At 41.3% G+C, this 12,468-nt stretch overlaps 1 protein-coding gene across 9 annotated transcripts in view; it reads right to left on the bottom strand.

The window, feature by feature from the left end:
- The window catches only part of dab1a (DAB adaptor protein 1a), a 233,661-nt gene that overhangs the window by 45,865 nt on the left and 175,328 nt on the right, over window positions 1–12,468 (bottom strand). For 8 of the 9 annotated variants that reach the window (XM_085152580.1, XM_085152585.1, XM_085152584.1 and 5 more), the window contains one exon: window positions 7,383–7,666. In XM_085152580.1, coding sequence (XP_085008706.1) covers window positions 7,383–7,452 — 70 coding nt within the window. In that variant the 5' untranslated portion in view covers window positions 7,453–7,666. Of the gene's footprint in view, window positions 1–7,382; window positions 7,667–10,102; window positions 11,343–12,468 lie in introns of those variants that run through there. The other variant, XM_085152583.1, reaches the window with a different exon arrangement.

Genomic DNA, 12,468 nt, shown 5'->3' with positions numbered 1-12,468 from the left:
TGTTGAAATCTAGCTACCTGTAGAGACAGGAGTAAAAACTGCTCATAATATAAAGCTGGTGGGTAACAAAGTATCAAATGCCAACTCTGAGGTGAATATGCAATTAAAGCAATAACCAATGGGAATGTAGGATAGAACTAACACACATATAATGAAGCAGGAAATGTATAAACAGGATTACCTGCACAACCACAGCCAGGAAAGTCTACTAGGAAACTGTTACAAAGGAATGGCCTATAAGAAAGGGGCTTTTTTTCCATGTTGATAGGGCTTTGTCGTGCTGCACCTTGGCTTGAAAAATGTGCTTCAAAAGAAACATTAATGGAATGAAAAGTGCACAAAGTGATAAATTATGCAGAAAAAAAAACAATGCATAGTTCCCCAAGCTATTTAGTTGTAAAAAACTGAAAAACTTACCCAGCTCGACCAGTTTAGATGATATCACTGTAACTAAAACATCTTAACCAGCAGAAGTGAATACACTACCAAACTGGTACACCAGACAACCTGCAAGTTGAGCTGAAGAGAGATTTTAGCCATATCTCCAAGGTTGTTTTGTCTTTCAGTGCAAATCAAAATGAAAATAATAAATGTGACAACACTTGTTCTCTTAAATTTCCTTTAGAGAGACAAAATGACATACAGTGTTAGCAGAAACACACTGTAAGAGGATTACATGTACATGCACCTTCTTAAAATAAAATTGGCAAAACAGATTTTTCAAACCCATATTCTTTACATCTGCTTGTCTTCAACCCTGTGTTAGCTGCTGATGTGGCGCGTGTCTTGCCGTATACCACCACCAGTTGATCAGTGGAATAATGCGAAATTACTCTCAGGATAGTTGATTATCTGGTTTGATGGAGTGTGCAGAAAGTCAAAGACAAACAACACGGGGACACAAACACGCTGCTGTGCAACAATAAAAGGTCAAAAACTCCATAGCAAACCTTTAGCTCACTTATAACCCCTACAAGAGAATGAAGTGATTGAGTTTTTCAAACAAAGTAATAATTTACAGCATAGATTTAGCTATATTTTACAGCATGTCTCTTAAATGAGCCTTAAACAAACTGCGTTATGAAAATGGAAATAGAAAACAGCAGCCTACCAAACCTTTCAGCACACAGTCCTTAGACCAGCACAGCAGGGTGAGACTATCGGCCTCTATTAGAGCCTGTGCGACATTGGGACATTTTCCTTTTGTGCAAATTATGAGCAGGGAGCAAACTGTTGCTATGGAGACAGTAGTTAGTGATGCGGTGAGCAAAGCCACACCAACTTGTGTGGAGGAGAGGACTAAGCTGAACATACTGTGAGGATCACAAGCTCCTGCAGCCACACACACACACACAGTCCAAGACTCAGGAAAGCAAATAAAAGGCTTTTACCGATATGTAATTTTCTTTCTGAGTCAGGCATTCTGAATGCTAATTTGGTGTGGTCACATCTTAAACCTTGGATGAAGCTTTTTGAACACTCAGGAATAAGGGCAGAAGAGCGTATCATTGAAGCTGCTGCACAGTTAGAGGATGTGGCTTTGCTGAGAGGAATGAGACACCTGCTTGGGGAAAAAACAGATCACATCTCACCACCCTTAGTGCCCCTCTTAAGTTATTATAGGGAGGAAAAAAGTGGATGGATAAATAGAGCACACGTTTTCCAGGGATAAAATGATGAGAGGGGATGACAGGAGAGGAGATAGAAGAGGCAATTACCTCTAAATATAGTTTTAGTGCAAACTGAGAGAAAGGCCATGTTTGCGAAGTGTGTGTCACTATGTGAAAGTGAGTGTTGTTTTATTTGTCTTATATCCCCAAGTATTCACTATTGGCCTCCAATGACAACCACAACAGCAGACAGCCAATTCAATTCAATCTCTGTCTGATTGGAGGGAACAGATCTGATTACCTCTCATAGAAGGCACACACACACACACACACACTCAAAATGCCGTTGTTTGTGCTCTAAGATTCCCCAGGGAAAGATGTTAGAGTAAATGGCTGCGGTGATTGTGCCAGATAGACTGGATGTGTGCATAATATCCACACGAAGAAGATAATGTGTTTGCTAATCGCACACCAGAGACAAGCAAACACACACCCACACAATCCACACACACTAACACAAAGGCTAACAGCTGCACAGCTATAACCCTTAACCACTCTTTTCATGCCAGTGGCTGCCAGCTACACTGTAGAAACACCCTCCCACACATCCAGCCACATCCCATTGTGGGAGAATCGTGATTTTTCAAAAGTTGTGATGCCTGCGAGTGTTGACAGCGGCGGAAGTTATTATAACTTGTATTCATATTTGATGTCGCATTAGGAAAGACAGACATGCACTAGTCGATGTTTTATTTGAGCATTTGATAACGTTATGAATGCAATACCGCAAAATGAAAATGACAAAACTCTGTATAAAAGTCAGTTTTGTAATGTTTACATGTAGCGGTTAAGAAACGAGGCACAATCAAATCATCCAAATGATTGATGGTTACCTGCCAATGCGACTGCTTTTGAAAGACAAGCTTAAGAATGACAGTAACAATTTAGCAACATTTGACAAGCCGCAAACGTTCATTCACGAATCCGACAATGACCACACTTGTTGGAACAACAATACGGGCACAACGCCAGCTTCAAAGAAAACCAGAGGGGTTTTTAAGATTTTAAGTTTTTCTTCCATTTACTTTTATCAAAAGGCAGGAGGCAACATGAAAATTTATGCTCCACCAACTGTGAATAAACGATGCAGACAATTTGTTTTTTTCAATGCCATACGAGTGACTCAACCTACTCTTGTTTTGACAAGAAACTTTAGATCCTCTGGTGGGTGAACCAAAAGCATAGCATGCATTCGGTACCCATTTACTAACAGCTTAAATCTATTCAGTAATTATTTTAACTGCACTGCGTTTTTCACAACTGCATCGTTGTTGAAAGGCTACAGCGATGTAATGTCAGAATGATTTGCGGTAAAAGGCGAAAATGCAATTCAAAGATTCTCCAGAGTAAGGCAATGGTACATCACACTTCATTAGCAGGTGGGCGCTGAAATGTAAAAGTTTAAAGTGGAGACAAAACTGTCTGCAGCTGTTGGCTCTTCACAAATGTCAAATTGGCTTGCTGTTCTAATTTGACATTCACATAAAAGTGTTTGTACTGGCAGACTGTCAACTCCATCTTTTATTAATAATGAAGAATATCAAAATGAGTTTCTTAAAAAAAACAAAAAACGTTGGCATACTACTGGAGTCTGCTCATCCCCTTAACGTCAAGGTTGGAATCAGCAGAGAGGGAAATAAACAGCGTGCAAAAATGTGATACAAACAGAAGAGGAGGGAGGCGATAGGAAAAAGAAATCAGGGGGAAATAGCGAGGTGGAAAGATCCAATCTCTCTGGATTTATTAGGGCTTAATAAAGACAATTACGTCTACTTCAGGGATCAAGTCTGACCAATAAGACTGACTAATTTACTGTTAGAGTATCACAACTTGGCAATTATTTCACTACGGTCATGTAAATGCTAAATATCAAAGGTTATCTCTACCCTGTCATAGTAATTCAATAAAACCTTCTGCTACGGCAGAAAAGAGCTCTTAGAAAAGTGACCCCTGAGCTAACAATGGAAGCACAACTGCACTTGTACAAAAAACACATGCGCACAGACCCACGCACCGATCACACAACATCTGTGATAAATGTATGACACATAGCAGTCCCACAGTCTTTTTCATTACATTCTTCTCCGAAGAACTCGGAAACAAAGGCCCGAGATTAAACAGCTCTCATTCGCAATGACTCATTAGTCTCACTCACTCCTCACTCTCTTCATGATCAGTCTCTGCTCTGTGTCTCACTTATACAGGACAAGGTCATTTAGGAGTCTGTGGAGTGGGAGAAAGAACGATGAGAACGGGAGAGGAAGGACATTAGAGGAGTGAGGAACTATCCTTCGGGGATTTTCACTACAACAAAACCACTATTTACACCCTAATGACAAGCATCTATTCTGTGGATCTATTTTCATTCAAATTCAGCCACTCCAGAGGGACAGAAACCAGAGGACTGGACAAAACCATGTATATGTTCTGCATAAACACAGGTCTTACACATGAAGCACATTAAGGTTTCCTATTCCAAAATCACGCCCGTTGCTTGTGTGTGGTATATGATTGCATTTGACTTTCATCACCCTGCTGAGAGTGTGTGTGTGTGTGTATGTGTGTTCATGTCTGTTTGTGTAGATTGGGTGTGCTTGTGTCTGCCTGTTTAGAAGAAAGACCCAGATCAGAAGAGAGATGAATGAACCAATGCATGCGAGCCAATCTCAACAGGTCTGTGGCTGAGCAAATTCTACATCCCATTTGTAAGAGAGACATACTGATAGAGACGAGTTATAAGGTGAGATATATGAACAACTGTGTGTGTGTGTGTGTGTGTGTGTGTGTGTGTGTGTGTGTGTGTGTGTGTGTGTGTGTGTGTGTGTGTGCGTGCGTGCGTGTGTGTGTGCGTGTGTGCAAGAGAGAGAGGGAGAGAGAGAAAGAAAGTGAAAACCCTTAAGTCTCAATGCTGAAGGCAAACCATTCATCTTCCCTCTCATATGCTCTTCTGGGCTTCAATCCCAGTCCCAGTGTGTGTGTCTTTGTGTGTGTGTGTGTGAGTGTGTGTGTGTCCGCATCTTCCAAATATGGAGAGCAGTCTGAATGATGAACATGATCTCCATTGCAGCAGAACAATACTATTTCTAAATAGGACATGAGAGGCATTCAGTGTTCCCTCATACACTGTGTATGGGGGAACCAATGCTTGTTTGCAGGGGCTCAGGCGCACCATGTGCAATGAGGCATCTGCTGCAGGTGATAGCGAGTGTGTGTTTCTGTGCAGTTGCGTGCATCCATTAAGTGTCATTCCCAACGGCGTCCAAAGTTTTTGCTACATCAATCAGATGCTTATTCAGAGAATGCTGGGCGTCACTCTTACAGTCGGGCAGGTGGCACCGAGCAGCTGGGTGATGGCTGCCAGCCTGGCCCCTGGCATCACCTCTGCTCTGAGACCGCCCAGGCTTGCTCTCATACACCTGCTAGCTACCTGCCTCTGGAGCTTTTCACACCTGGATATTTTTGCTTCTCACCAAACACAACATCCCCGCACCTGTTTAGTGGAAGCCTACTGTGCTACACCACCTGTTAATTAACTATGAACGGCAGCAGCCCTGCATTCTGTATCCTAATCCACAAAGACACAATTAATAAAGAGAAAAAAAGTAGCTCACAAAGCTGTGTTTGCATGTATATGAGTGTGTGTATAACAATCATTTCTAGTCAGGGCCGCAGGTACTACTTTAAAAAGTAGTGACTTATTAAATTCTGAGTAGTCTTGCCTTCATGATCTGATACAGTAATATGAGATTAAAAGGTCACCTTTTTTCAATTCTAACATTTTACATATCAGGGCATAATAAAATGAATCATCTGTTCCTTCCCAGGTCTTACTTTTTTTTTTTAAATGTAACCTCAGATGAAAAACAGCACATAACAAAATTGCATCATGTCATTATTTATGTCACAGAAATGAACCCAAAATGCAGAAGCCACATGTGGAAAAACTAAGTACACCCTTTACTTTTTCTTGTCTGTTGATTCCTGTGGAAACAGAAAGTACTGCTAACCAACTGCACCTCATTAACTGATAATCAGCAAGTGTGATCCTCTCCATAAAAACAGAGGCTTTGGCAGTTTGCTGGTCTGGAGTATTCAGATGTATGTTAACACAACACAAAAAGAAGGAATGACATCAGTAATGACCTTAGTGAAGCAATTTCATCACCACATCAATCTGTGAAAGGTAATAAGGCCATTTCCAAACAATGTGAAGTTCACAATTCTACAGTGAGAAAGATAATTCACAACTGGAAAACATTCAAGACAGCTGCCAGTCTTCCCAGGATTGGACGTCCCAGCAAATTCATTCCCAGGTCAGACATGCAATGTTCACAGAAACTGCAAAAACCCAAGAGCCACTTCTCAGACTAAACATGCCTCAGTGAGCATATTAAATATTAAAGTTCATGAGAGTACAATTAGAAAAAGACTGAATGAGTATGGCTTGTTTGGAAGTGTTGGCAGGAAAAGGCTCTTATCTCTAAAAGAGCATGGCAGCATGGTTTAGATTGGAAAAGCTGCGTCTGAATGGACTCAGGAACAATGTCCTTTGAACTGAGGTAGTGATCTCTTGCCATAATCCACAGCACCACTTTTTATTAAACCTGAAGCGTACCAGCACAAATGCCTACTGTCAAGCACTGTGGTGGAGAAGTAAAGATCTGGGCTTGTTTTACAGCCATATGACCCAGGCACCTCAGAGTAAACCATGAACTTCTCTTTATATCAAATTATTCTAAAGTCAAGTGTGACGAAATCTGTCTGGCGGCTCAAATTTGGCAGCAAGACAATGAACACAAGCACACTAGCAAATCTATAACAAAAAATGAAAAATGTGTTGTAGTGGCCAAAGTCCAGATCTCAACGACATTTGTTTAACAAATGGATGGGATGTACTTAACTTTTCACACACTTCTTCTGCATTCTAGCTTAGTTTTTGTTTAAAAAATAAAAAATAAAACTTCATCATATTACAGCTATTAACTGTAAATAAATCATGGACCAGGCACCGTACTGGGACACATTGAGGTCATACACTGTTTTTTTGTGGATTCCTGTTTTTAAATCTCAAGTTGAGCATTTGAAAACAGACAGGTGGCAGATCTGATCCAAACACTCCGGACAACAGAATTTATAATAGCAACAATCAGTCACTAGATTCTTTATGCCATACCCAGCTTTACCACATTTTACTTTAAATAGGACCAGAACACATATTATGGTGTATTGGATAAAACTCAAAACTACCAGCTAAAAACTCACTAAGTAAATGCCTACTGAGGTATTAAATCAAACCCAAAGGAGAAAAAAACATCCTACACTGTCTGACTTCTTTTTATAACCAGAGAAGTCACCCACTGCTGATGATTAGAGAGAAAGCAGACTGAAAGCACCTCCGCAACGGTCTTACTTTTCAGAACCTCGGGCTATGTCTACTTTTCATATACAGTCTGTGGTTACTTGGCTGCCAGTACTGTGCATGCTGAGTCACTTCCATTGTGCTTTTTTGACTTTATTGTCAAAATGCTGCTATGATGAGGGATTTCTCTTGTGATGCGAAACTACTTTCATGTCACAGGAGAAAAAGATTTTTTCTCTCCTTGCAGAGTAATCAGTGAATTAACCAAATTACCCTTTCAGTTACTCATCAGCTAAATGATGAGTAAACAGTAATATCTTCAAAGTTGTTCCTGACTTTGATGCTGCACTAACCTTTCCTCTTGGAGTCCCGTCTTACGCTGCTGGGCCTGACCGCTGGTTGTAGCTCTGTCTCTGTTGACATCCTCAGGCTCCAACTGGTTTAGACTCCGCTCCGCTTGGCTCGGCTGGGATCGGCTGGGCTCCGAGGGTCCAGTTCACAGCGTCAGTGCCGGCTGTGCGTGCGTGGCCGCCGGGTGTGTGCGTGGAGGCGCCAGGTGTGTGTGTGGGCACACAGGCTCATGGGAGAGGGATGGGCTTTAGCCCTGACACAACATCCTACACACACCCACAGAGAGCTGGAGGAGAAAAGAGGGAGAAAAGAGGTTGACGTCGGTGAGGTTCCGCTTACTCTTGGCAGGTGAGACCTAGAAAGAGTTCTCAGCAGGCATTAGAATGACTTCGTCTCTGATCTGCTTTGAGAAGATGTTGCCAATGGTAACAGATTAGAGAGACCTGCACTACACTTTCTGCTTTCTATCAATAATGTGCCTCAGCAAGAAATTTTCTTGAGAAAATGTTCTTCCTCTTGAAGCCAGATAACCAGGAGTCAGATTTAAAAGTACTAATAATGCATTCAAACGTTTACACATGACGTAATCTGTTAGATCATTATTATGTTGGTTTTATCTTCTTATACTCTCCAAATGCTTGGCTATGACATGGGAAGTCACTAACCTAATGTCAGACAGGGTAAGAAACAAGTGTTTTCAACAAGCAGGTGGAACCAGCAAAGTAGTATCGACAGAATATCTATACTGCTTTATTTGCAGGTAAAGCCAAGCATGAGTTCACCTCCAACATGTTGCAACAATCTCTTATTGTACAGGAAAACTCTGTGTGCACAAACTAAAGGTTTCAGGAAGAAAAATTGTTAGACCCGGTGCCTGTGATAGCAACATCTACCTGCCATACCACATGCCGCAAAGATAGAGCAGTAGAGCAGCACTGGCCCTGCTCTCGCTACTTCTATGACAATGACACAATGCTGCTGGTGAGAGGAAAGAAAAAGACTCACTGGGGATTTTATTTCTCACTTTGAGTCTGAACCAAAAGTAACAGGAAATAACAGCAGGGGAACACGGTTAACCTTGTTTACAGCTATGAACGATTTAATGACCCTAAGTGGACCCATACTTGCTGAACAACAAAAGATAAAACAATTATAACTCACAACATTTGTTTTACTTCTTCATAGTTCTGCTAAAGCTTCCAAAGTGTTTTTATTAGCTTGAAAATAATACGCTCGGGTTGAAACATTGCACCCTACAGTAATTCAGAGCTGAACCAGGAAGTCGAAACAGTGATAGAGAATTATGACAGACAATTTGCTCACTTTATCTTTTCTAACAGGTCTTTTTTTTTTTAATATTTATGCAATCTGTATCCTGACAGCAATTATCTGATATCTTAGCAATTAACTTGAGGGTTCCAGTGTTGTTATTACGAGCACGAACAGAAGCTTAAACTAACAAGACCAAGGTTGTATTAATTTCTTTTTAATGCTAATTCCAGCTGCCCTTCTTAGGACTGACAGGCCCCTCTGGCCCCAGCATTTTGTATTTTTCCTGCCCATCTGCTGCTACTTATTCCTAAGTGTTGACTGGCAGTGACTACCATAACTTAGCAGCCAAAAACACTCAGATTCACACTTTAATGCTGTTGTGTGAATGCATGAAAGCACGCTCATTTACATGTGCACACAAATCCAGAATAGCTTTTTTTCTTACTTGGAAATGGTAAAGCACAAAGACGGGCAGCTGCAAGCTGACATGCTACATAATGAATCTGACTACCTTCTGAGCTGCTCTTCCAATCTTCTTAGAATATAAGTCTTGACCTCTCTTTCCTTCTCCGTCTCCATCTAACAGTGGCCGAGTGCCGATTTAAACAAAACCAAAAGACTTGTGCTTCTTGGGGAAGAGGGAAATCTCTCTTATTCTATTCCTCCCCCTCTCCACGGTGTTTTTGTGTGAATAGGAGGCCCCTGTAAGCCTTGGGCGAGAACAGATGAATTGAGAGGCTTTTAATTTGCTGCAGACAGAACAGAACAGAGTCCATTTAATTCTGCCAGCAGAGGCCATGTCGGCAAAATGCTGACAATATTCTTTATCTGGTCCAAACACACTGGAAAAGTGTGAGTCACTCCAATTACAGGCATTATCAGCAGCACTGTTCCACCAAATGGATGGAGAGAGAGTGAGTATGAAGAGAGAAGGGTTAGAGGGAAGAGAAACGAACAGAGTGGAAAGAAAGTGAGGGGTGAGGGAACATAGAGCGGGTGAGAAAGACAATGAGCGAGGGGTAAAAGGGGAGAGAAAAAAGCCCAAGGAAGTAAAATCAGAAAAGAAAGGATGGGGTCTGAGCAGCTTCAGCTTCAACCCTGAACATGTCCCCTGTCCGTCTCTTCTCCTTCCTTTTTTTGTTCTCTGAATTTGTTCTCCTCCTTCTAGCTGTGAAGTCTTTCATGAAGCATCTGGAGCTTGTGTTTAAAAAAAGAAAGAAGAAGAAGCAGTCTGTTAATCCTCAAACTGGACCAGAGACGAGGCAGTCCAACAATTCTCACCGCACACGCACAATCTACAACCAAACGCACACACAAATAAGACCTCGTAGACAAGTTTCTGTAGTGCAACTTTGATTTCACAAACAAATTTAGACCAACTTTAAACTGTGAAATGGGTTCACAGTTTACATCCTGTCTGCAAAATTACTCCTGTAAGAGAACAACTCACTTATTTAAAGATGTTCTACCCATCCAAGCATTACAAGCAAAACAGCCACTACTTCACTGGTGAAAATGAGCAAGAAACAAGATTGTGAGACTGAAAATGAAAAATCTGCTGCAGCACAGCTCTCCAGACATATGGTTGTTTCTCTAGAGACTCGGCGAAGAGTTCTACATCTTAAGCTACCGTCCCTGGAGAGGAGAACAAGCTAATTTCTCAAAACGCAGTCCATGTCTAGCTTCAGCTGTACAAATTCCCTGCCTTGAACGCACGCACAGATAAAGTGAAGGAAAGAGCAGCACCATCAAAAGCCATCGTGAACGCTGTAGTGGTGGTTTGACCTGGAATCAGCGCACAAGCTAAATGTAGCAGCAGAGCAGGATGTGAACATGGCTTATGTGTCTGGATTTAGACAGCAATCTGAAGCCACGCCAGAGGAGAGGCATAGGGAGGCAAGGAGGAGAAGGGAATGAGCAGTAAATTGGACGTCCGTAAATGGGGCGCTGCCAACAGGCGCTAGCGGGAGATGTGACGATCTGCATGTGTGTGCGCGCTTCACTGTACTGTATGTGTGTATGACTTCATAAACAGGATGCTGCCAACAGGAGCTTAATGCCCAGAAATCATCTGCAGCTACAGGAAAGTATGCCAAGTGAGTGGAAAGAAAAAAAGAGAGGAAGAGAGAGAGAAAGGGCGTGCTCTCTCTATCCACCTCGCCTTTCTCCCACCTCTCACTCTTACAGGGTAATTGTGTTCCGTCCGTCAGGCTCAGAGTTAGATTGCTGGCTCCACTCATTCGGCTCTCCTGCCATCTCAATAATGAATAATCATAAAGACCCCCTCTACACTACTCGCACACGCTGTTCTCAATACTTGTGCTCCGTCCAGCCTACGCGCACACTCACACTTTACCAGTGCTACCTTTGTGTCCTGACACCATTGCACCGAGTCCTTATCAGCAGCACGCTTCTCCTCTGAGGTGTATTCGATGATGAATAACAATGTTGGTACTAAAGGTCAATCCAAGTTACATTCTGCTAGGTTTCAGATGTTTTTACAGTGAACGAACGGTGTTCGTTTTAACCATATAAAACAAACAAAATCACATGTAGGTATAAAGACCCAAACGGCTACATACACCCTTTTAAATGTCAACTGACAGAGCACACCATCAAGCCGAAGAGAGAAATAAATGTCAATAAATTTCTGTTTTGTCCAGAAAAAGAATAAAACTTAAGGATATAAAACCTACCAGTTCATGAGCCTTAGCAGATAAAAATATATAGTGTCCACTCAACTTCGGTAGTCCAAAAAGCTCAGGAAGACGAGGTGAGGAACAAAACAGAGGAGCAGAAATGAAGGAAGGGTAAAAGATCAACTAAAAGAGGTTAGAAGAGAAGGCGTGCCTATTGGTGTATGATATAAAAGGTCGTTTGCACTTCTGTAAAAAGACTGGGAGAGTGTGGGATTAAAAAAAAAGAGCAAAAAACATGAGGTCTGGACTAAAGTCCAATGCTACGCAAAGATGCTGCATATCACTGCACTTTGTCCAGCATATAACAATAAAAGAAGTGTACTTTCCAGAATCTAATCTCCTTTTTGATGAGGGATTTGTGCAGACAGATATAAAGCAATGATGAAAAGAAATGCAATTTCCTGATAAATTTTGTATCAGGGTAACTTCGTAGATGATAATCAATAAATCATTAAATGCTTTGGACATGTAAAAGTTCATTTGGCAATGCAGAAGTAATGCCAGTGAAGTGGTTGCAGGGATAGTTGCAGAGGCATACTGCACTGTGAAATCCTCTGTGAAATCCTCAGTGATCAAATTCTTATCATTAAACAACTTTGGCACTAGGATGTTTTATCAGCATGATGACATTTTTATTGATCTAAAACAAGACTGTAACCTTTAGCTGATTAATCAGTAAAAGCATTCGCCGCTTTGGTACTTAGCTTTTAAAGCATTATCCAGTGATGGATTTTCACATCATTAAAATGTTCCTTTTATGTCTCATGTAATAGAAACCAAAAATATTTTGGACTGTCGGTTTGGCAACATCACCACCTTGATACTTTGAACTATTGAAAATATGGTGAGGATATTCAATATTTTCTGACATTTTATAGGCCAACCAGAAATTCATAAATATGATGGAAATACTCTTGAGCGACAGCCTTGATCCAAAATTACCCCAATATCATCAAAAGATGTTGTTTTTTAAAAATTAAAGCTCACTCTAGCTACTTGTGCAGCCACATATTGCACTTGTTGGCATTATCCATCTCTGGTAGAAGACATTAGATCTTAGCAGTAGAATGGCATCATGGGTCAACGCAGTTATCACACGCTGAGAAGCAACTGTCAA

The sequence above is a fragment of the Neolamprologus multifasciatus genome, chromosome 23, assembly GCF_963576455.1.
Source record: "Neolamprologus multifasciatus chromosome 23, fNeoMul1.2, whole genome shotgun sequence".
Classification (NCBI taxonomy): Eukaryota; Metazoa; Chordata; class Actinopteri; order Cichliformes; family Cichlidae; genus Neolamprologus; species Neolamprologus multifasciatus.
This window is presented reverse-complemented; position numbering and strand designations above follow the sequence as displayed.